A 23,083-nucleotide genomic window follows, 5' to 3' on the forward strand; every position below is an offset into this window, starting at 1 on the left:
ATCCAAACTCTATGAGATGTGGCAAAGGCAGTCCTAAGAGGAAAGTACATTGCACTCCAGACCTATTTCAAGAAATTAGAAAAAGCGCAAGTACAAAATCTAACAGCACACCTAAAGGAACTAGAAGGAGAGCAACAAGAGCACCCCAAACCCAGTAGGAAAAGAGAAATAATAAAAATCAGGGCAGAGATAAACAATAGAGAATGCAAAAAACAGTTGAACAGCTCAATGAAACCAAAAGTTGGTTTTTTGAAAAACTAAACAAAATTGACAAATCTCTAGCCAGGCTTCTCAAAATGAAAAGAGAGAGCACCCAAATAGACAAAATCACGAAAAAAATGTACTTATTACAACCAATGCCTCAGAAATGCAAGCAATTATCAGGGAATACTATGAAAAATTATATGCCAACAAACTGGACAACAGAAAAATGAACAAATTCCTAAACACACACTCACTACCAAAATTCACACGGGAAGAGATAGAAAATCTGAACAGACCCATAACTAGTGAAGAAATTGAATCAGTTATCAAAAATCTCCCAACGAATAAGAGCCCTAGGCCAGATGGCTTCCCTGGGGAATTCTACTAGAAATTTAAACCAGAGTTAATACCCATTCTTCTCAAGCTGCTCCAAAAAACAGAAATCAAAGGAAAACTTCCGGACCCATTCTACGAAGCCAGCATCACTTTGATTCCCAAGCCAGAGACCCAGCAAAAAAAAAAAAAAAAAAAAGAAAAGAACCAGAGGTCAATATCGCTTATGAATATGGATGTGACAATCCTCAACAAGACACTTGCAAATCGAATCCAACAGCACATAAAAAGAATTATCCACCATGATCAAGTGCAGCTCATTCCTGGTTACAGGGCTGGTTCAATATTCGCAAATCAATGTGATACATCACATCAACAAAAGAAAAGATAAAAACCATAAAATCTTGTCGATAGATGCAGAAAAAGTATTTGACAAGATACAGCATCCCTTCTTAATAAAGACCCTTGAGAAAGTCAGGATAGAAGGAACTTACTTAAACAACAAAAAGCCATCTATGAGAAGCCCTCAGCTAACATCATCCTCAATGGGGAAAAACTGAGAGCTTTCCCCCTGAGATCAGGAACATGACAGGGATGTCCACTCTTACCAGTGCGGTTTAATATAGTGCTGGAAGTCCTAGCATCAGCCATCAGACAACAAAAGGAAATCAAAGGCATCAGAATTGGCAAAGAAGAAGTGAAACTTTCACTTTTCACAGACAACATGATACTCTGCATAGAAAACCCGACAGACTCCATCAGAAGCCTACTAGAACTGATCCATGAATGCAGCAAAGTTGCAGGGTACAAATCAACATACAGAAACCAGTTGCATTGTTACACACCAATAATGAAGCAACAGAGAGAGAAATCAGGAAACTGATTTCCATTCACAATTGCACAAAAAACCATAAAATACCTAGGAATAAACCTAACCAAAAATGTAAAAGATCTGGATGATGAAATCTATAGAAAACTTATGAAGGAAATTGAAGAAGACACAAAGAAATGGAAAAACATTCCATGCTCATGGGTCGGAAGAATATTGCTAAAATGTCATTACTATCCAAAGCAATCTACACACTCAATGCCATCCCAATCAAAATTGCACCAGCATTCTTCTCTTTAGAATGAACAATTCTAAAATTTGTATGGAAACACAAAAGACTCCGAACAGCCAAAGTAATATTGAAGAAGAAAACCAAAATGGGAGGCATCATCATTCCAGACTTTAGCCTCTACTACAAAGCTGTCATCATCAAGACAGTATGGTACTGGCACAAAAACAGACACATAGACCAATGGAATGGAAGTGAGAACTCAGAACTGGATGCACAAGTGTATGGTCAACTAATCTTTGACAAAGCAGGAAAAAGTATCCAATGGAAAAAAGACAGCCTCTTTGACAGATGATGCTGGGAGAACTGGACAGCAACATGCAGAAGAATGAAACTAGATCATTTTCTCACGCCATACACAAAAATAAACTCAAAATGGGTAAAGGACCTGAATGTGAGACAGGAAACCATCAAAACCCTAGAGGAGAAAGCAGGAAACAACTTTGACCTCAACTGCAGCCATTTCTTACTTGACACATCCCCAAAAGCAAGGGAATCAAGAGCAAAAATGAAATACTGGGACCTCATCAAGATAAAAAGCTTCTGCACGGCAAAGGAAACAAAAAGGCAATGGACAGAATGGGAAAAGATGGTTGCAAATGATGTATCAGATAAAGGGTTAATATTCAAAATCTATAAGGAACTCATCAAACTCCACACCCAAAAAAACAAATAATCCAGTGAAAAAATGGGCAGAAGATATGAACAGACACTTCTCCAAAGAGGACACTCAGATGGCCAACAGACACATGGAACGATGCTCAGCATCCCTCATCAGGGAAATGCAAATGAAACCACACTGAGATACCACCTCACGCCGGTCAGAGTGGCTCAAATGAACAAATCTGGAGACTCTAGATGCTGGCGAGGGTGTAGAGAAACGGGCACCTTCCTACACTGTTGGTGGGAATGTAAACTGGTGCAGCCCCTCTGGAAAACAGTGTGGAGGTTCCTCAGAAAGTTAACAATAGAACTCCCCTATCACCCAGCAATAGCACTGCTAAGAATTTACCCAAGGGATACAGGAGTGCTGATACATAGGGGTACATGTACCCCAATGTTCACAGCAGCACTCTCAACAATAGCCAAAACATGGGAAGAGCTTAAGTGTCCATCAATGGATGTCCATCAATGGATGAATGGATCAAGAAGTATATCTATACAATGGAATACTACATGGCAATGAGAAAAAATGAAATCTGGCTATGTGTAGCAACATGGATGGACCTTGAGGGTGTTATGCTGAGCGAAAGAAGTCAGGCGGAGAAGGACAGATGCCATATGTTTGCACGTATAGGAGGATTAGGAGGAACTTAACAGTGGACCATGGGGGAGAAGAAGGGGAAAAATAGTTGGAGAGAGGGAGGGAGGCAAACCATGAGAGACTCTTGAATGCTGAGAACTGAGGGCTGATGGGGGTGGGGGAGAGGGAAATGGGGTGATGGGCACAGAGAAGGACAGTTGTTGGGATGAGCACTGGGTGTTATATGGAAACCAACTTGACAATAAACTATTTGTAAAAAAATTAAATTAAATTAAAACTAAATAAACAAACATTAAAAGAATTAAGAAAAAAAGAAATACATGACTTCACTCACCTCAGGACTCTAAGATACAAAACACAAATAATAAAAATAATAAAATAATAAATAAAAATAATTAAAAAAATAAAAGCAGGGAAGGGACAAATACAAGAGACTCTTAAATATAAAGAATAAATAGAGTTGTTGAAGGGGTTGTGGGAGGGGAGATGGGCTAAATGGGTAAGGGGCTTAAGGACTCTGTTCCTGAATTCATTGTTGCACCATGAGCTAACTAACTTGGATCTACATTATAAAAAATAAATTAAAAAAAATATGCTAACTTATATGTAAATTATAAAAAAATAAATAAATTAAAGAAAGAAAAAAAAAGAAAAGAAAATCAACAAGGAAAAAATGGCTTTGAATGACATACTGGGCCAGACTGACTTAACAGATATATTTAAAACATTCCATTCTAAAACAAAAGAATACACATTCTTCTCCAGTGTACATGGAATATTCTCCAGAACAGATCACATATTAGGTCACAAATCAGCCCTCAACAAGTACAAAAAGATCAATACCATACCATGCATATTTTCAGACCACAACACTATGAAACCTGAAATCAACCACAAGAAAAAATTTGGAAACACTAGAAATACTAGGAAATTAAAGAACATCCTACTAAGGAATGAATGAATTGGGGTGCCTGGGTGGCTTAGTCAGTTAAGCATCCGACTTTCGCTTAGGTCATGATCTCGCGGTTTGTGGGTTCGAGCCCCGCATCGGGCTCTGTGCTGACTGCCAGCTCAGAGCCTGGAGCCTGTTTCAGTCTGTGACTCCCTCTCTCTCTGACCCTCCCCTGCTCACGCTGTCTCTCTCTCTCTCTCTCCTAGAAATAAATAAAAAAACATTTTTAAAAAATAAAAAAAAAAAGAATATGTACATTATTTTAAAAAAATGAATCAATTAATCAAGAGATTAAAAGGGAAATTAAGAAGTACATGGAAGCCAATGAAAATGAAAACACAACAGTCCAAAACCTTTGGGATGCAGTAAAAGTCATCACAAGAGGGAAGTATCTCGCAATCCAGGCCTCCCTAAAGAAGGAAGAAAGGTATTAAGGACACAACTTAATCGTACACCTAAAGGAACTGGAAAAAGGACAAAAAATAAAGGCCAAAACCAGCAGAAGGTAAATAATAAAGATTAGAGCAGAATCAATGATCTCAAAATTAAAAAAAAAAAAAATAGTAGACTAGATCAACAAAACCAGAAGCTGGTTCTTTGAAAGAATTAACTAAATTGATAAACCCTTAGCCAGATTTATCAAAAAGAAAAAGGAAAGGACCTAAGTATAAAATCACAAATGAAAGAGCAGAGATCCAACCAACACTGCAGAAATACAATAATAAGAGAATACTATAAGCAATTATAGGCCAACAAATTAGGCAATCTGGAAGAAATGGACAAGTTCCTAGAAAGATATAAACTCCCAAAACTTTAACAGGAAGAAATAGAAAATTTGAACAGACCCATAACCATTGAAGAAATTGAATCATACTCAAAAATCTCTCAACAAACAAGAGTCCAGGGCCAGACAGCTTTTCAAGGGAATTCTACCAAAATGTAAAGAAGAGTTAATCTCTGTTCTTTTAAAACTGTTCCAAACAATACAAATGGCAGGAAACTTCCAAACTCATTCTACAAGGCCAGCCATTACCTTGATTCCAAAACCAGATAAAGACCCCATTACAAAGGAGAATCACAGACAATTTCCCTGATGAACATGGATGCAAAAATTCTCAACAAGATACTAGCATACCAAATCCAACATTACATTAAAAGAATTATTCACCATGATCAACTGGGATTTATTCCTGGGATACAGGGCTGGTTCAATATCCATAAATCAATCAACTTGATACATCACATTAATAAAAGAAATAAAAAGAATACATGATCCTCTAAATAGATGAAGAAAAACCATTTAACAAAATACAGCATCCTTTTTTGATAAGAACCCTCAAGAAAGCAGGGACATACCTCACCATCACAAAGGCCATATACAGAAGACCCACAGCTAATATCATCCTCAATGGGGAAAACCTGAGAGCTTTCCCCCTAAGGTCAAGAACACAACAGAAATGTCCACTCTTAACACTGTTGTTCAAGACAGTGTTGGAAGTCCTAGCCTCAACAATCAGACAACAAAAAGAAATAAAAGGCGTTCAAATCCACAGGGAAGAAGTCAAACTTTCACTATTCACAAATGACATGATACTCTACATGCAAAACCCAACAGACTCCACCAAAAAACTGCTACAACTGATACGTGAATTCGGCAAAGTCACAGGACATAAAAATCAACATACAAAAATCTGTGGAATTTCTATATACCAATAATGAAGCAGAAGAAAGAGAAATCAAGGAATTGATCCCATTTACAACTGCACTGAAAACTATAAAATACCTAGGAATAAACTTAACCAAAGAGGCAAAAGATCTATATGCTGAAAACTATAGAAAGCTTATGAAAGAAACCGAAGAAGACACAAGAAATGGAAAAACATTCCAAGCTCATGGATAGGAAGGACAAATATTGTTAAAATGTCGACACTACCCAAAGCAATCTATATATTCAATGCAATCTCTATCAAGAGAAACCAGTATTTTTCACAGAGCTAGAACAAACAATTCTAAAATCTGTATGGAACCAGAAAAGACCCAGAATAGCCAATCTTAAAAAAAGAAAACTAAAGCTGGAGGCATCAAAATTCTGGACTTCAAGCTGTATTCCAAAGCTGTAATCGTCAAGACAATATGACATTGGCACAAAAACAGACACACAGATTAATGGAACAGAATAGAGAACCCAGAAATGGACCCACAAATGTACAGCCAACTAATCTTGACAAAGCAGGAAAGAGTATCCAATGGAAAAAAGGCAGTTCCTTCAGCATGTGGTGTTGGGAAAATTGGACAATGACACGCAGAAGAATGAACCACTGTCTTACACCATACACAAAAATAAATTCAAAATGGATGAAAGCCCTAAATGTAATATAGAAAAATCATCAAAATTCTAGAGGAGAAAACAGGCAACCTTTCTGACCTCGGCCACAGCAACTTCTTACTAGACCTGTCTCCAGAGGCAAGGGAAACAAAAGCAAAACTGAACTATTATGTACTTCATCAAAATAAAAAGCTTCTGCACAGTGAAGGACACAATCAACAAAACTAAAAGGCAACTGGGGCGCCTGGGTGGCTTAGTCGGTTAAGCGTCCGACTTTCGCTGAGGTCATGATCTCGCGGTTCGTGGGTTCGAGCCCCGCGTCGCGCTCTGTGCTGACTCCCAGCTCAGAGCCTGGAGCCTGTTTCAGTCTGTGACTCCCTCTCTCTCTGACCCTTCCCTGCTCACGCTGTCTCTCTCTCTCTCTCTCTCTCTCTCTCTCCTAGAAATAAATAAAACATTAAAAAAATTTTAAAAAAAAACACAAAATACTAAAAGGCAACTGACAGAATGGGAGAAGATACCTGCAAATGACATATGGGTTAAAGGGTTAGTATCCAAAACCTATAAAGAACTTATCAAACTCAATACTCAAAAAACAAATAATCCAGTGATGAAAAGGGTAGAAGACATGAACTCTTCCAAAGAGGACACCCAGATGGCTAAGAGACACCTGAAAAGATGCTCAGTATCACTCATCATCAGGGAAATACAAATCAAAACCACAATGAGATAGCACCTCACACTAGTCAGAATGGCTAACAACTCAGAAAACAACAGATGTAGAATAAGCCTACAACCCAGCAACTGCACTACTAGGTATTTATCTGAAGGATACAAAAATGCTGATTTGAAGGGGCTCATGCACCCCAATGTTTATAGCAGCACTATCAATAATAGCCAAATTATGGAAAGAGCCCAAATGTCCACTGACTGATGAATGGGTAAAGATGATGTGGTGTGTGTGTGTGTGTGTGTGTGTACACACACACACACACACACGCACACGCACACACACACACACACACACCATGGAATATTATTTGGCAATCAAAAAAATGAAATCTTGCCATTTGCAACAACGTAGATGGACCTAAAGTGTATTATGCCAACTGAAAGGAGTCAGAGAAAGATAAATATGTGATTTTACTCATATGTGTAATTTAAGAAACAAAAGAAATGAACATAGGGAAAGGGAAAGAAAAATAAGAAAAAAACAGAGAGAAAGAAAGAGAGAGAGAGAGAGACAAACCATAAGAGACTCTTAAAGTACAGAGAACAAACTGAGGGTTACTTGAGAGGTACTGGATGGAGGGATGGGCTAAAAGGGTAATGAGCATTAAGGAGGGCACTTGTTGGGACAAGTATAAGTAATGAATCACTAAATTCTACTGAAATCATTATCACATTATATGCTAACTTGGATTTAAATAAAATTTAAAAATTTTTTAAATATTTTAAAATTTAAAAATAAAAGCAAGTTAGACACAGAAGGTGGGCTTAGGTAACAGGTAGATAGAAGCTCTCACAACTGAAATAAAGAGAAAAAGGAATAAAAGATATATACAATACAACACAATGAAAAGTAACTTAAATAAATACATTTCAGTGCTTAGGAGTCTGCAGAATCACAGAGAATTAGTCACTTAGTATCAGGAAATTGTTTCCAGTTTAAATGAGAAGATTAAACATTCCTTCATCCTAACAACTATTTAGCTATTATGTACACAGCAATATGCTGGGCACTGAATTACACAGATATTTAATGAAATACAGCCCCTGCCTCCAAGTCCCATAGTCACAGATGAGTAATGGTGAAGCCATTCTTAAGAACAAGAAGTTCCCTGGAATTTAGGCAAAATATTTGGAGTGGAGATAAGAGGCTCATTTGGGTAGAGGAAGTAGTCGAGAAAGCATGATGGAAAGATAGGAAGAACAAAAAAATGCATGGGAAGTTACACAATTTCGTATCTGGAGTATATGATTTAGTAATGACAGTAAGGTAAAATGAGTGGGCGTAGTTTCACCCAAACTAGATAATCATTTGCCTTGTGAAAAAAATAAATGTTTTTAAGAGAAAAGTGACAAATATCACAAGATCTGTATGATGCTCTGGAAGGTGTACAGCGTTTCATGAAGTGTATTATGCCTTCCAAGTGCCCTCCCACATAACCAAGTCTGAAAACTATTCACTAAGATGGTCTAAACATAACAGGACTTTCAAGATCCTTCATAATCTGATCCAAACATTATTTTCTGGTCTCAGGTACCTGAGTTCTCTAAGATATAGACGCACCAATCAGTGTTTCAAATATACCCTAACTCTTGACACTTCTATGACTTGCACAAGGCATTTCTTCTGCCTACATTCTCCCCTACAATTCAGTCTAGAGAAATTTTAATCATCAAAGGTTTATTTCGTTCAACCGGCAATTTTCCATAATACCTTTCCAAATGTCTTGCTCCAGGAATAATAATTCCTTCTAGAGTGTTCCCAGAGCATTCATTCATTCATGAAATATTTATTGAGTATGCTGTGCACCAAGCACTGTTCTAGGCATCTGGAATGCATCAGTAAACAAAAGAAAAGCAAAACCCCCGTTTTCTTGAAGCATTTTGTTGAAATTCTGAAAAGGGGACAGTATGGAGAAGTAAAAAGAGCACATGTCATTGAAAAAGCTCCCTGAGTGACTATGACACCCTCCTTCAAAGATCCAATCCAGGTTGAGAGTTACAGCACTAGAAAGCATTACAACAAAACTGTAATGAAAGCCAAAATTTTAAATATAACAAGAGTAATACACAAGACATATTGTTATATTTTCTTATGTAAATTCTTACTTGTCTTTTCCTCTAATTGATTAACTTTATCTCTGGACTCCTCTAGCAGAAATACTAAATCTTTCATTTCATTTTCTTTCTCAGTATTTTGGACCAATAGTAGTGATACCTAAAATGAAATATTTAAATAATATAAATACAAAAAAATTAAATACGACACCTTAGCATTTACCATTACCTATGATGATTTTATGTACTCGTTTATATGCTTTTCAACTGGTTGTGCCTGGCATTTAGTACATATTTGCACAATAAACATTTACTAAGTGAATGAACAAACCAATATGATCTACCCAATATTATAATAAGTATTTTAAGCTGGTACTTAGAATACATAATGAAACAGTTATATATATGTGTGTATAGATAGATAGATAATAGATTATAATGAAATCTATTGGTTCATTTATTCCATAAACATTATGGAGCACCTACTTTCTTCCACAAATCATAATAAGCATTGAGTATACAGAGGTGAGGAAACTTACCTTCAAGAAACTTAGAGCCTACAACATGAGGCAACTACACTTGAGTATTATTAATAACAGGAGAACATATTATATGAATCAGCAAAAAAAAATACAAAAACCTAAATCAGTCTTAGAGGATGTAAACAAAAATTAATCCTTCTCAAAGTACTGAATTGAGCACTGATAGACAAATAGAAATTAATCAGACAAAGAAAAATGAACTTCTAACTCACACAAGAACACAAAGGATCAGAGATCATGCTTCATTTAAAGGGCGGAAAATATTCAGATGGCTAGGATATAGAGTCCACGTGAAGAAAAAGGTAAAAGATAAACTTATAAAGACAAGCTGAAGACTTGCAGGTTCAAGATGGCAGCAAGATCTCTCTGTCCTGTATTCCTCTCCAAATCACCCAAGAAATAACCAGAACAAAGACAGATTCCATCTCCCGTGCAACTATAAGACTTCTATGACCCAAACCACAATATGTAAAGAAGGAAAGCAGTTAGAAGGAATGGAAAATGACTTAGCATAGAAAAGCAAGGTCAAACCTAAGAACCGACACAGGGAAGACACTATTGAGAAACAAAATAATTCAATCCCAAAGGCCTCTAGAATGTTTCAAGAATTAGAGGCAACAGACACCGTGGAACATAGATATGAAAAAGGAGACTAGGTATAAGGAGAGTATTTGGAAGTCTGTAAAAAGAGTATTAAACCTCCCCGGGTCCACTCTCCTTTTTCAGCCTCTACTCCTTGATAGCCAATGTAGTCAGAGAACTAACCTGACTAAAGATAGAGACACAGTCACACTGAAAAACAGAAGCTCTAAACCTAGGTTTTCCAATTACAGGGAGGGTTGGGGTGAAGGATATAATTGAAAGTCAGCCTATGGAATAGTAAAACTCAGCCTGCCCTTCCTACTCTACCAGCCTCAATCCAAATGCCATCAGCCAAGTTGGTATCCCCAAGCAGAAATTTGGAGAATTAAAAAAAAGAAAGTATTATAAATAATGACATTTAGGAGTCCATAGCAAAACACTAGTTGGCCACCCCACCATTTCACAGAGAACCCCAACAATCTATAAGCTCTGCCATGCACGCAGAACCCCAACAAGCTTTTTAGCACTTCCTTCTATTTTTGTTCTTTATAATACTCGCAATTTTAACTTTTAAAAAGGACTTTCAGAAATCTGGTTTAAAAGGTCAGTTAAAACATGCAAGATGTTTTAGATCTTTCAAAAGATCTAAGCCTAACACAAATTAAACCAGAACTTAAAAATGTATCTTCTCTGTCTTTCAATTAACTTTTGTTACTATTGTTTAAGTAGATATCCTTGTTATCTGTCATTACATTGTATCTTGTAACAAATCAAAGAAGAAAAACTGAAAAAACAGGAAGGAATAGAAAGAAGTGGATTCCTTTCTACAAATCATTTTCCATTGGCAAGCATACAACTTGAAACTGATAAAGTTGGCACAATAACCACCTGAAACTGACATTCTTGGGAACGTCAAAGAACACAGACATTATTTTCATATTTTCCACAATGTGACAGTAATAGAAAGAAGCAAAAGAGTATTTTAGTTCTCCCTCCTTGGTGTCATTAATACTAAATACATTTCAAAATAAAGTATAAAATAGGAGTCAACGATCATCATCTTAACATTATAAGATTTTTATCTGAACAAAAGTTCTCAATAAAATATTCTTACATCAATGTCCTATTACCCACTAATGTAAATATTGTAGACACAATTCATTGATTTTTTTTTAAAGGGCTGGCATTCAGAACATGCATGTTTGAAGCAATGGAAATTAATTCTGCTAGGTAAATGGCTAAATATTTGAAAATGAAGAATATTAAAAATCTCTCAAAGAAATTTATCATGCAGTCAGCAATACAGATTCCTTTTGAATTTTAAGTATTTTATGAATTAGCAAATACAAAGAACTCAAAGAGTTGATTTTTTTAAATACCTGCTTTTCCTTGTCATTTACTTCCTTTTTATATTCCTCTTCAAGGTGCTGGATTTTTTCATAATCTTCCTTTACTTTAAAGATAAAGCAGATATACTTTAATATCTTAATTATATAACAATAAAATGTAAAGTTTCTGACACTTAATTTCACATCCTTATTTTATCTATATACCAAACCTCAAAGTTCTATCAAGCTAAAACTGCTGTTTTCTTGCTGTTTAGTAAAATATTGAATTTAAATATCAAAATATAACAAGAAAACTATAATTTTTATAACAGCAAATACGCAAAAGCTTATCCTTTATAACACACTAACCTGAAATAACAGATTTTAAATATACACCGAGTTGACATTTGAACAACACTGTGGCGCTGACCCCTACACAGCTGAAAATCCATGTATGACTTGACTCCCCCAAAATTGAACTATTAGTAGCCAACTGTTGACCACAAGCCTTACCCATGTTTTGTATGTCATATATATTAAATACTATATTCTTTCAATAAAATAAGCTGGAGAAAAGAAAATTTTAAGAAAATCATAAGGAAGAGATAATACATTTATAGTACTATGCTGTATTTATTGAAAAATCTCCACACAAAGTGGCCCTGCACAGTTCAAATTTGTGTTGTTCAAGGGTCAACTTGTTATTTTAACATGCAACTTTACCAAGAAATGTAAAAGTAAGACCAAATCACCCTTCTAAAAAACTAAGTACAACCTATAGTAAGTTTGATGTCATGAAAAATGTAGCTTTGAAGCTAAAAGACTATTTTTAACATATAACAATTCCCTGCCACATTCCACGAGATTTTGAGGGGCTTACAAAACAAATTTTAAATTACAAAATTTAAAAGACTTGAGACATCAAGCTGAAGCTAGGAAAGCATTAAAGGAATCTAATAAAAATATAAATATCAGTAGAGTAATCTAAAATTTAAATAGGATCCATACATTTAAAATGCATTTCCAATCTGGAATTTTCAGCTTGTCCACGAAGTTCCTCAAAAGCTATTATCATTTTCTGAAATATAAAATTTAAATTTTAAGAATCATACTTACATTTTTAAATAAGTTCTTCAAACTATGAAAATATTAATAAACTTGTCTCATGATCATTAGACATAAAACCACTCAACTTTGAATAATAAAATTCCTATAACTTGTAATAATTAAGTAATTTACTAAGAATATATTAAGAGTGCTTACTGTCTCAGCTTCCCAGATGCTTAAATGCACTGGAGACATGTTACATACTACCAAACAGCAGCAAAATGATTTTTGGTATTCTAGTCATTTACTTAATATCCATATCAAAGTGTATAATTTTATTTATTTTTTTGCTTACTTCATTTCTGTCTTCCCCCCAGTAAAGTGTAACCTCTGTGAGGTCTCCCCCCCATTAGAGTCCAAATACATCATCTAGCAACCTAAGTTCATTCAGCATTCAACAAATCTTGATTTGCAAAATTGTATGAAATCATGTATTTGTTCAATAAATAGTTAACTGAGTATCTATTATGTGCCAGCCACTGTTTTAGGCACTTAGGATATAGGACAGAGTTCCAGTAGGGAACTAACTTATATTCCAGTGTAATAGAGAATACTTACGCACACATCTATATCAAATAAACGTCATGTGGCTTTACGTGCTCTTCAGCAAAGTTAGACGAGGTGAGGAGATAGAGAATAACTGAATGGAAAGGTATTTTAGATAAAGTAGTAAGGGGGATAATAAAAAAGGAGAATGAAGCTTAAGAAGTTTCATAAAATCTTGCACACAAAGTTCTAGACAGAACAAAATCAAAGAACCAAGATCATAAAGAACTTATCAAGTTTGAGAAACATAGAAAAGGATGACTATAGCTGAAAAAGCAAAGTGGGAAACAAGAGGGATAAGAAAGGTAAGCAGGAAACAGACACATAGTAATATTTTGTATTTTTTTCAAATTAATGGTTATATAACACAATGCGGTAGTCTCTGAGAGAGTTAATATTTGATAAATTAAGTTAAATGGTGTCACTAACATATAAACTCAAAAGCCACTGAATAACAAAACATTAATACTCCCAGGATAGAACCTTAAGAATCTTATTGGATATAATCCTATGTCAACAAATTAATAATCCTTTTATCAAGAAGGGTTATACATATCTTTGAAGCTATCACTCCATTTTGCTTAGAAATGCCTCTGTTTAGCAGTGCCTGTGTGGCTCAGTCAGCTGAGCGTTCGACTTCAGCTCAGGTCATGATCTCATGGTTCATGGGTTTGAGTCCTGCATCAGGCTCTGTGCTGACAGCTTGGAGCCTGGAGCCTGTTTCAGATTTTGTCTCTCTCTCTCTATCTCTCTCTCTCTCTCTCTCTCCCCCTTCCCCTCCCCTGCTTCTTGTGTGTGCTTGCGGTCTCTCTCTCTCTCTCTCAAAAATAAACATTTTTTTAAAATGCCTCTGTTTAAAACATTTAACTTTTCACTACGACTTACCTCAATGTTATTATTTAGATCCATATATACTTGCCTAGTTTCTTCCCGTTCATATTCATCTATTAATATAAAATATTTCAGAATTAAATTTTAAAATGATTACAATGCCAAAATAATACTCAAAATGCCTCAAGAAAATATTAAATTATTTAAAATTCTGTTACTGAAATGTATTAGTATATCCTGAATCTCTGAAAATAGTATCAAATATATAGAATTGCTGGATTCCTATGTTGTACATGTGAAACTAACATGAAATATAGTTGCAGATCAACAATACTTTAATAACATTTTTTAAATAAGCTACTTCATAGTAGTTTCACAGCAAGGCATAGTAAGGCATGACTGTATTTCAAACTCAAAAGTTCTCATTTTCTTTTATAAAATTACTACCCATGAATTTATTCAAACTTTGTAAAATATATTTACAGTTTTAGCCTTTACAATGAGTAGGGACTTAACAATTAGTAGTACTTTTTCCATTGTATATTTACAATTCATAGAGTACACATGAAAACCAAAGCCCACAATCTCTTGCTCTATTTACCTCTGAGGAGGCAAAAAGGAAGATAAACTTGTTCTTCACAGAATAGGTGTGGCCCCAAAGAGAAATCCCCTATAAATCCTCTACAACCTTTTTATTTTTCTGGGTTTTGTACCTGAGCAATGATTCCCTCTAGCTACCCTGTGGGGAATGAAGGTAGAAGGCAGTACCTTAATTACAAAGCAGTAATAGACAATGTGGCTGTTCCTTTGTCATCCCCCCAAATGAGGCCAGCATTACATAAAGCATTTTAAATTGAAAGAGGGTATTAGTCCCAGATTTTCACTACCGAGCTGCAAACAAGAGAATAGCAGCTATGAAAGACTCAATTGTCAATGAGAACCCAAGAAACCAAACAGAGGGTATGTGAACTATCCTTAGAAGAACATAGGTGTCCTAACCCCCTAAAAAAATAATGGAGAAAGCTCTGGACTTACAGCATATGAAATAGGAACTGAACCAATTTATCCGAATATTAAAAGGTTGGAAAATTTAAGGAAATAGAGGCAGAATATATCAGCATTTGAACAGAAAAATAGTTCATATTTCCCACTCCATCTATTCTGTTTCATATTCACTATTTACACTTAGCAACACATCTTCTCCATTCCTCAGAAACAATTTGTGCCAAGAACTGCATTCTACTGCCAACATCTCCAATTTTCCATTACCAATACCATTAGTACTTCCAAGATACCCTCCAGCCATTCTTCTGTAGTTTGAATAAAACTACAGAAAAGAAAATGAATGGGTACAGATGTACTTTAAGTTGTCAGAAGCAAGGTCCTGTAGGTAGTACAAAGCAGGGACTGTGGTAGCTGTTGAGTGTTCCAATGTGGTAATGTAGTATATAACCCTACATTTTTGGTTTTTCTTCTTGATATTTATCTATCCATTGATCCATCTATCTAACTAACTCCCTTCCCCACCTCTTCACTCCCTTCTTTCTACTACCCTCCCTCCCCATCTCCCTTCACCTTTTGCCCCTCTCCCAACACACCACACACATACACACACACACACGCACGCACGCACACACGCACACACTTTGTCCCAGTTTGGGCAACTAGATCTTTCAGCATTCACTGACTTAAGGAAGAGACGATTCAGGGGTGTTAGGTGGCTCAGTTGGTTAAGGATCTGATTTTGGCTCAGGTCATGATCTCAAGGTTCGTGAATTCAAACCCTGCATCAGGCTCTGTGCTGATAGCTCAGAGCCTGGAACCTGCTTCAGATTCTGTGTTTCTCTCTCTCTCTGCCTCTCTCCCACTCACATTCTATTTCTCTACCAAAAATAAACAAACAATGGGGCACCTGGGTGGCTCAGTCAGCTAAGCATCCGACTTCAGCTCAGATCATGATCTCATGGTTTGTGGGTTCGAGCCCCATGTCAGGCTCTATGCTGACAGCTAGCTCAGAGCCTGGAGCCTGTCTTCAGATTTTGTGTCTCCCTCTCTCTCTCTGACCCTCCCCTGCTCACACTGTCTCTCTCTTTCAAAAAACAAAAAAATAAAATAAAAAACATTAAATTTTTTTTAAAAAGATGATTCAAACAAAAGCAAAGAAAAAACTCTTCGGGTTTTAAAACATCAGTGTTGGGGATTAAGGGAAGGATTCAGGATAGATTTTTTAAATATAGGAGTCTGAACAACGCTTCTCATCCTCTACATCAAAGAAATATTTACTAATTAGTGGGAAGAAGTCTTTAGAAGGGAAGCTAAGAGAGTTTACCAGGTTATGGCAGATACTTAAGAAAATGTTCTGAAGCCCTCTACACTCACTAGACTAAACCTCAGGGTTGAGGAGCACAAAACCCCCAGATACTGTGGGCAACCAAGAGAAGAGTGACACTATAGTTTTTTCAGTAGGGCTCTAGAAAGATGACAAAACCTAAGAAGAAATGCCTGTGAAATATATCTAAACAGATAGGGCTTTAGACACCTTCCATTTCCTTTGTCCCAATACCCAATGCAGCTGACATGGTGGGGCAAAGCACAGAGAACCAGCAGACCTGAATGGGTTCTGAAGACAGAAATGAGGGATGAGTCAGCAGCAATCTATGTGGACCAGTTACTCAATACCAATCAAAATGATAAAAGTCTCAGCGGATAACACGTGTCCTTCTCTACCACATGGTACTATATCGAAACTTCCAAATTTAGATCCAACCCCCAGGGAAGGAGGAAAACTCCCAAATTTACTAAGATTACATTACTTATATGTCAGCAGCATCAAGGCTTTAAGATATTAAAAATTAAGATTTTTAAAATATTTTAAGATGTCAAAGTGTTGTGCATGCTTCAGTTTATTGATTACAATTAGGCAGAATCATAGTTTCTACAACATTTATCAGAGTACCTGAAAACCAGGCAGAAGGGGCAGAGTTATACAAGGTGAAAACTTACAAACGGCTAAGTGATCTGCCATACAACTATAAATATAAAAATAGGATTCAACCACTAAACCAGAGGAGGTAAATCCAAACTATTGTCAGTTTTTCACCTAGTTTATTTAGTCTGGATAGTTCTTTCCTTTTTCAATGACCTATATGGTGAGAAAACCCACATGAGGCCTATAAAAAATATTGTCAAACAAAGGAAAGGAACAGCATGAGTGGTGTTAAAAGGAATAGACTATCTCTGAAAATGAAGTCTATCTAGAGAATCCAGATGAGAATTTCAGAAAACTATCCAGTATTCTCAACAGGACCAAGAAAATATGGTCAATGAAAGAGGAAGATACAGTGATAAAGACAGAATAGGCCACAAGAGACATGCAAGAAATGGGATAAATCAAATAAAAAAAATAAATGAGGAGGAAAGGGGCAATGGATTAGATACTGAGACTACAAGGGAATTACAGGTTAGAGGCAGAGCAGTACAGAATTGATATTTCAGAAGTCAAACTGGAAATATGGAAAACAAACAGAATGGGGGGGGGAATATTAAAACGATTATAGAAAACAAGAACCAAAGACAAACAAACAAATAATAAGTATTACACAAACAAAAATCAGGCAGTGTCCAAATATACCATAAAGCTTTCATGGGCTAAAGAAAGACTGGTATAGATTGAAATGGTTGTACTGCCAAAATTGTGAATTATAATGATAAAAAATACACACACACACACACACACACACACAGATCTAGGGAACTGTGACTGCCCCCATTTCACAGATGAGGAAATTGTGATACAGAAAAATATTTGCCAGGATCCCAAAGCTAGTTAAGTAGTGGGACACGATTAAAACACAGGTGTGCCTGATTAAATTTAGTTTGGATAAACAAACAAAAACTGAAGGAATTCTTCACCACTAAATCAGCCCTACAAGAAATCCTAAGGGGGACTCTATGAGGGAAATGTTGCAAGGAACACAAGGTACCAGAGATACCACTACAAGCATGAATCCTACAGAGAACACAATGACTCTAAACCCATATTTTTCAGTAACAACACTGAATGTAAATGGACTAAATGCTCCAATCAAAAGACAGAGGGTAGCAGAATAGACCAAACAAAACAAAACAAAACAAAACCAAAAAACAAGATCCATCTATTTGCTTTCTACAAGAGACTCATTTTAGACCTGAGGACACCTTCAGATCGAAAGTGAAGAGATGGAGAACTATCTATCGGGCTACTGGAAGTCAAAAGTAAGTTGGAGTAGCCATACTTATATCGGACAAACTGGACTTTAAAGGCAGTAACAAGAGATGAAGAAGGGCATTATATAATAATTACACGATCTCTCCATCAGGAAGATCTAATATTTATAAATGTCTACGCACCAAATTCGGGAGCACCTGAATATATAACAATCACAAATAAGAGCAATCTTATGGATAAGAATGTGCTAATTGCAGGGGACTTTAATACTCCACTTACAGCAATGGACAGATCAACTAGACAGAAAATCACTAAAGAAACAATGGACCTGAATGACACATTGGATCAGATGTATTGACAGATATATTTAGAACTCTCTATCCCAGAGCTATGGAATTCACTTTCTTCTTGAGTGCGCAGGACACATTCTCAAAGATATATCACATACTGGGTCACAATGCAGCCATCAATAAAAGAATTGGGATCATACCATGCGTGCTTTCAGATCACAGTGCTATGAAACTTGAAATCAACCACAGAAAAAAGTCTGGAAAACCTCCAAAAGCATGGAGTTTAAAGAATACCCTACTAAACAATGAATGGGTCAACCAGGCAATTAGAGAAGAAATTGAAAAATATATGGAAACAAATGAAAATGAAAATACAACAATCTAAACTCTTTGGGATACAGCAAAGGCAGTCCAAAGAGGAAAATACATTGCAATCCAGGCCTATCTCAGGAAACAAGATAAAGCCCAAATACAAAATCTAAGCACACCTAAAGGAACTAGAAGCAGAGCAGCAATGACACCCCAAACCCAGCAGAAGAAGAGAAATAAAGATCAGGGCAGAAATAAAACAATATAGAATACAAAACAACAGTGGAAGAGAAGAAACCAAAAGTTGTTTTTTTTTTTTTTAAATAAACAAAATTGACAAACCTCTAGCCAGGCTTCTCAAAACAAAGAGAGAGAGCACCCAAACAGACAAAATCACAAATGAAAATAGGTTTACTACAACCAGTCCCTCAGAAATACAAGCAAGTATCAGGGAATTCTATGAAAAATTATATGCCAACAAACTAGACAACCTAGAAGAAATGGACAAATTCCTAAACACACACACACTACCAAAATTCACACAGGAAGAGATAGAAAATCTGAACAGACCCATAACTAGTGAAGAAATTGAATCAGTTATCAAAAATCTCCCAACGAATAAGAGCCCTAGGCCAGATGGCTTCCCTGGGGAATTCTACTAGAAATTTAAACCAGAGTTAATACCCATTCTTCTCAAGCTGCTCCAAATAACATAAATCAAAGGAAAACTTCCAGTGTCATTCTACAAAGCCAGCATCACTTTGATTCCCAAGCCAGAGACCCAGCAAAAAAAAAAAAAAGAAAAAGAACCAGAGGCCAATATCCCTTATGAATATGGATGCGAAAATCCTCAACAAGACACTTGCAAATCGAATCTAATAGCACATAAAAAGAATTATCCACCAAGATCAAGTGGGATTCATTCCTGAGTTACAGGGCTGGTTCAATATTCGCAAATCAATGTGATACATCACATTAACAAAAGAAAAGATAAAAACCACATGATCCTGTCAACAGATGCAGAAAAAGCATTTGACAAAACACAGCATCCTTTCTTAATAAAAATCCTCGACAAAGTCGGGATGCAAAACTTACATAAACATCCTAAAAGCCATTTATGAAAGCCCACAGCTAATACCATCCTCAGTGGGGAAAAACTGAGAACTTCCCCCTGGAGATCAGCAACACGACAGGGATGTCCACTCTCACCACTATGTTTAACATAGTGCTGGAAGTCCTAGCATCAGCCATCAGACAACGAAAGGAAATAAAAGGCATCAAAATTGGCAGAGAAGTCGTCAAACTTTCACGTTTTGCAGATGACATGATACTCTACATGGAAAACCCAACAGACTCCACCAAAAGTCTGCTAGAACTGATCCAAAGTCACAGGTACAAATCAACATAATCAGTTGTATTTTTATATACCATTAATGAAGCAACAGAAAATCAAGAAACTGATCCCATTCACAATTGCATAAAAAAACATAAAATACCTATGAATAAACCTAACCAAAGATATAGAAGATCTGTATGATGAAAACTATAAAAAACTTATGAAGGAAATTGAAGAAGACAAAAAGAAACGGAAAAACATTCCATGCTCATGAATCAGAAAAACAAATATAGTTAAAATGTCAATATTACCCAAAGCTATCTACACATTCAGTGCAATCCCAATCAAAATCGCACCAGCATTCTTCTCAAAGCTAGAACAAACTATCCTAAAATTTGTATGGAACCACAAAAGACCCCAAGTAGCCAAAATAATATTGAAGAAGAAAACCAAAATGGGAGGCAACACAATCCCAGACTTTAGCCTCTACTACAAAGCTGTCATCATCAAGACAGTATGGGATTGGCACAAAAACAGACATATAGACCAATGGAATAGAAGTGAGAACTCAGAATTGGATCTACAAATGTATGGCTAAGTAATCTTTGACAAAGCAGGAAAGAGTATCTAATGGAAAAAAGACAGCCTCTTTAGCAGATGGTGCTGGGAGAACTGGACAGCAACATGCAGAAGAATGAAATTGGACCACTTTCTCACACCATACACAAAAATAAACTCAAAATGGGTGAAGGACCTGAATGTAAGACAGGAAACCATCAAAACCCTAGAGGAGAAAGCAGGAAGCAACCTCCTTGACCTCCACCGCAGCCATTTCTTAATTGACACTTCCCCAAAAGCAAAAGAATCAAGAGCAAAAATAAACTATTGGGACCTCATCAAGATGAAAAGCTTCTGCACGGCAAAGGAAACAATCCATAAAACTAATAGGCAACTGATGGAATGGGAAAAGATAGTTGCAAATGACATCTCGGCTAAAGGGCTAGTATCCAAAATCTATAAGGAATTCACCAAACTCCACACCCGAAATACAAACAATCCAGTAAAGAAATGGGCAGAAGACATGAACAAACACTTCTCCAAAGAGGACATCCAGATGGCCAACAGACACATGAAACAATGCTCAGCATCACTCATCATCAGGAAAATACAAATCAAAACCACACTGAGATACTGGTCAGAGTGGCTAAAATGAACAAATCTGGAGACTATAGATGCTGGCAAGGATGTGGAGAAACGGGCACCCTCCTACACCACTGGTGGGAATGTAAATTGGCATAGCCCCTCTGGAAAACACTGTGGAGTTTCCTCAAAAATTTAACAATAGGACTCCGCCTATGTCCCAGCAATTGCACTGCTAGGAATTTACCCAAGGGATACAGGAGTGCTGATGCATAGGGGCACATGTACCTCAAAGTTCACAGCAGCACTTTTTTTTTTTTTAATTTCTGAAAGACAGAGACAGAGTGAGCAGGGGAGGGTCAGAGAGAGAGGGAGACACAGAGTCTGAAACAGGCTCCAGGTTCTGAGCTGTCAGCACAGAGCCCGACGCAGGGCTCAAACCCACGGACCGTGAGATCATGACCTGAGCCGAAGTCGGACGCCCAACCGACTGAGCCACCCGGGCACCCCCACAGCAGCACTTTCAACAATAGCCAAATCATGGAAACAGCCTAAATGTCCATCAACTGATGAATGAATCAAGAAGATGTGGTTTATCTATACAATGGAATACTACATGGCAATGAGAAACAATGAGATCTGGCCATGTGTAGCAACATGAATGGAACTCAAGGGTGTTATGCCGAGTGAAATAATCCAGGCAGAGAAAGACAGATACCATATGTTTTCACTCATACATGGAACAGGACAAACTTAACAGAGGACCACAGGGGAGGAGAAGGGGAGAAAAAATAGTTGAGAGGGAAGAAGCAAACCATAAGAGGCTCTTAGTGAGAACAAACTGAGGGTTGATGGGGGGTAAGGGAGAGGGGAAAATGGGTGATGGACATGGAGGCGGGTACTTGTTGGGATGAGCACTGGGTGTTATATGGAAACCAACCTAACAATAGATTATATTTAAAAAAAAATAATTCTAGTTTGGATAAATGCAAAGAATGATATCTGGATCCAAAAATCTAAATGTACATGCAAAGAATGAAGCAAAAAAGAAAATATAAAGGTTTTAATAGTGAAGTCACTAAGCTTATAAATTGATACATTCTGACTATGAAATAAGCTGACCTTAGAGTTCGTTAAAGACACCTACAATTAGATTACCTCACACAGATCTGGACTCTATCACAAAGATGTTCAACAGATCAAACAAAATAAGAAAAGCACAAGAATCTTGAAATGTCTAGGCTAAAGATTCAAAAAGGACAAAAAGCCAGCTTTAAAGATCTAAAGAGATAGTGCATAAAAAATGACTTAGTCCTTTTTCCATATGCCCTACGGAGAGTTATAGTAAAGAAGACAGAAACTATGTTAAGATTTCAGCTCAATATAAAAATAAGAGCTGTCCTTAAATGACAATCTTGGGGTTAGTGAGTTTCCATCACTGAATATACTCACTTGGTTAGATATGCTGTAAAGGAAAGTAGATCAATGGAAATGTAAGTAGACTACAAAAGCTTTAAAGTCCTTTCCAACACTAATTTAGGTTAGGACTTAAGGCTACCAAAAAAAAAAAAAAAAAAAGTTTGGTAGTATTTCAAATAGCATGCTAAAGAATTCAGTATCATTCAGTATGCAACAGACCGCCATCTAAAGAGTTTTGTTTTTTTTTAAAGGTGCATCTAAGAATAGATTTCTTTTGTTTTTTTTTTTTAATCAATTGCCTACTATCTTGAAAGACATTGTGTAAAGAATGGACTATACTGAATTAAAATATGATCCCTTCCCCTTAAGCTTGCAGTAAGATGTCTAGCATATAGTAGTAGACACTCAAATATTTGTTGAGGGAATTCATAAAAACAGGACATGTGTAAAGGTATACAAAGA

The 23,083-nt window shown here is 36.4% G+C and overlaps 1 protein-coding gene across 2 annotated transcripts in view; it reads right to left on the reverse strand.

Moving 5' to 3' along the window:
* Positions 1–23,083, reverse strand: part of SYCP1 (synaptonemal complex protein 1) — a 130,432-nt gene that overhangs the window by 87,834 nt on the left and 19,515 nt on the right. For both annotated transcript variants that reach the window (XM_039249065.1, XM_039249066.1), the window contains exons 8-11: positions 13,975–14,033; positions 12,445–12,514; positions 11,488–11,561; positions 9,036–9,144 (exon numbers count right to left, since the gene is read on the reverse strand). In XM_039249065.1, coding sequence (XP_039104996.1) covers positions 9,036–9,144; positions 11,488–11,561; positions 12,445–12,514; positions 13,975–14,033 — 312 coding nt within the window. The remainder of the gene's footprint in view (positions 1–9,035; positions 9,145–11,487; positions 11,562–12,444; positions 12,515–13,974; positions 14,034–23,083) is intronic.

The sequence above is a fragment of the Hyaena hyaena genome, unplaced genomic scaffold, assembly GCF_003009895.1.
Source record: "Hyaena hyaena isolate Hyena2069 unplaced genomic scaffold, ASM300989v1 scaffold_330, whole genome shotgun sequence".
NCBI lineage: Eukaryota > Metazoa > Chordata > Mammalia > Carnivora > Hyaenidae > Hyaena > Hyaena hyaena.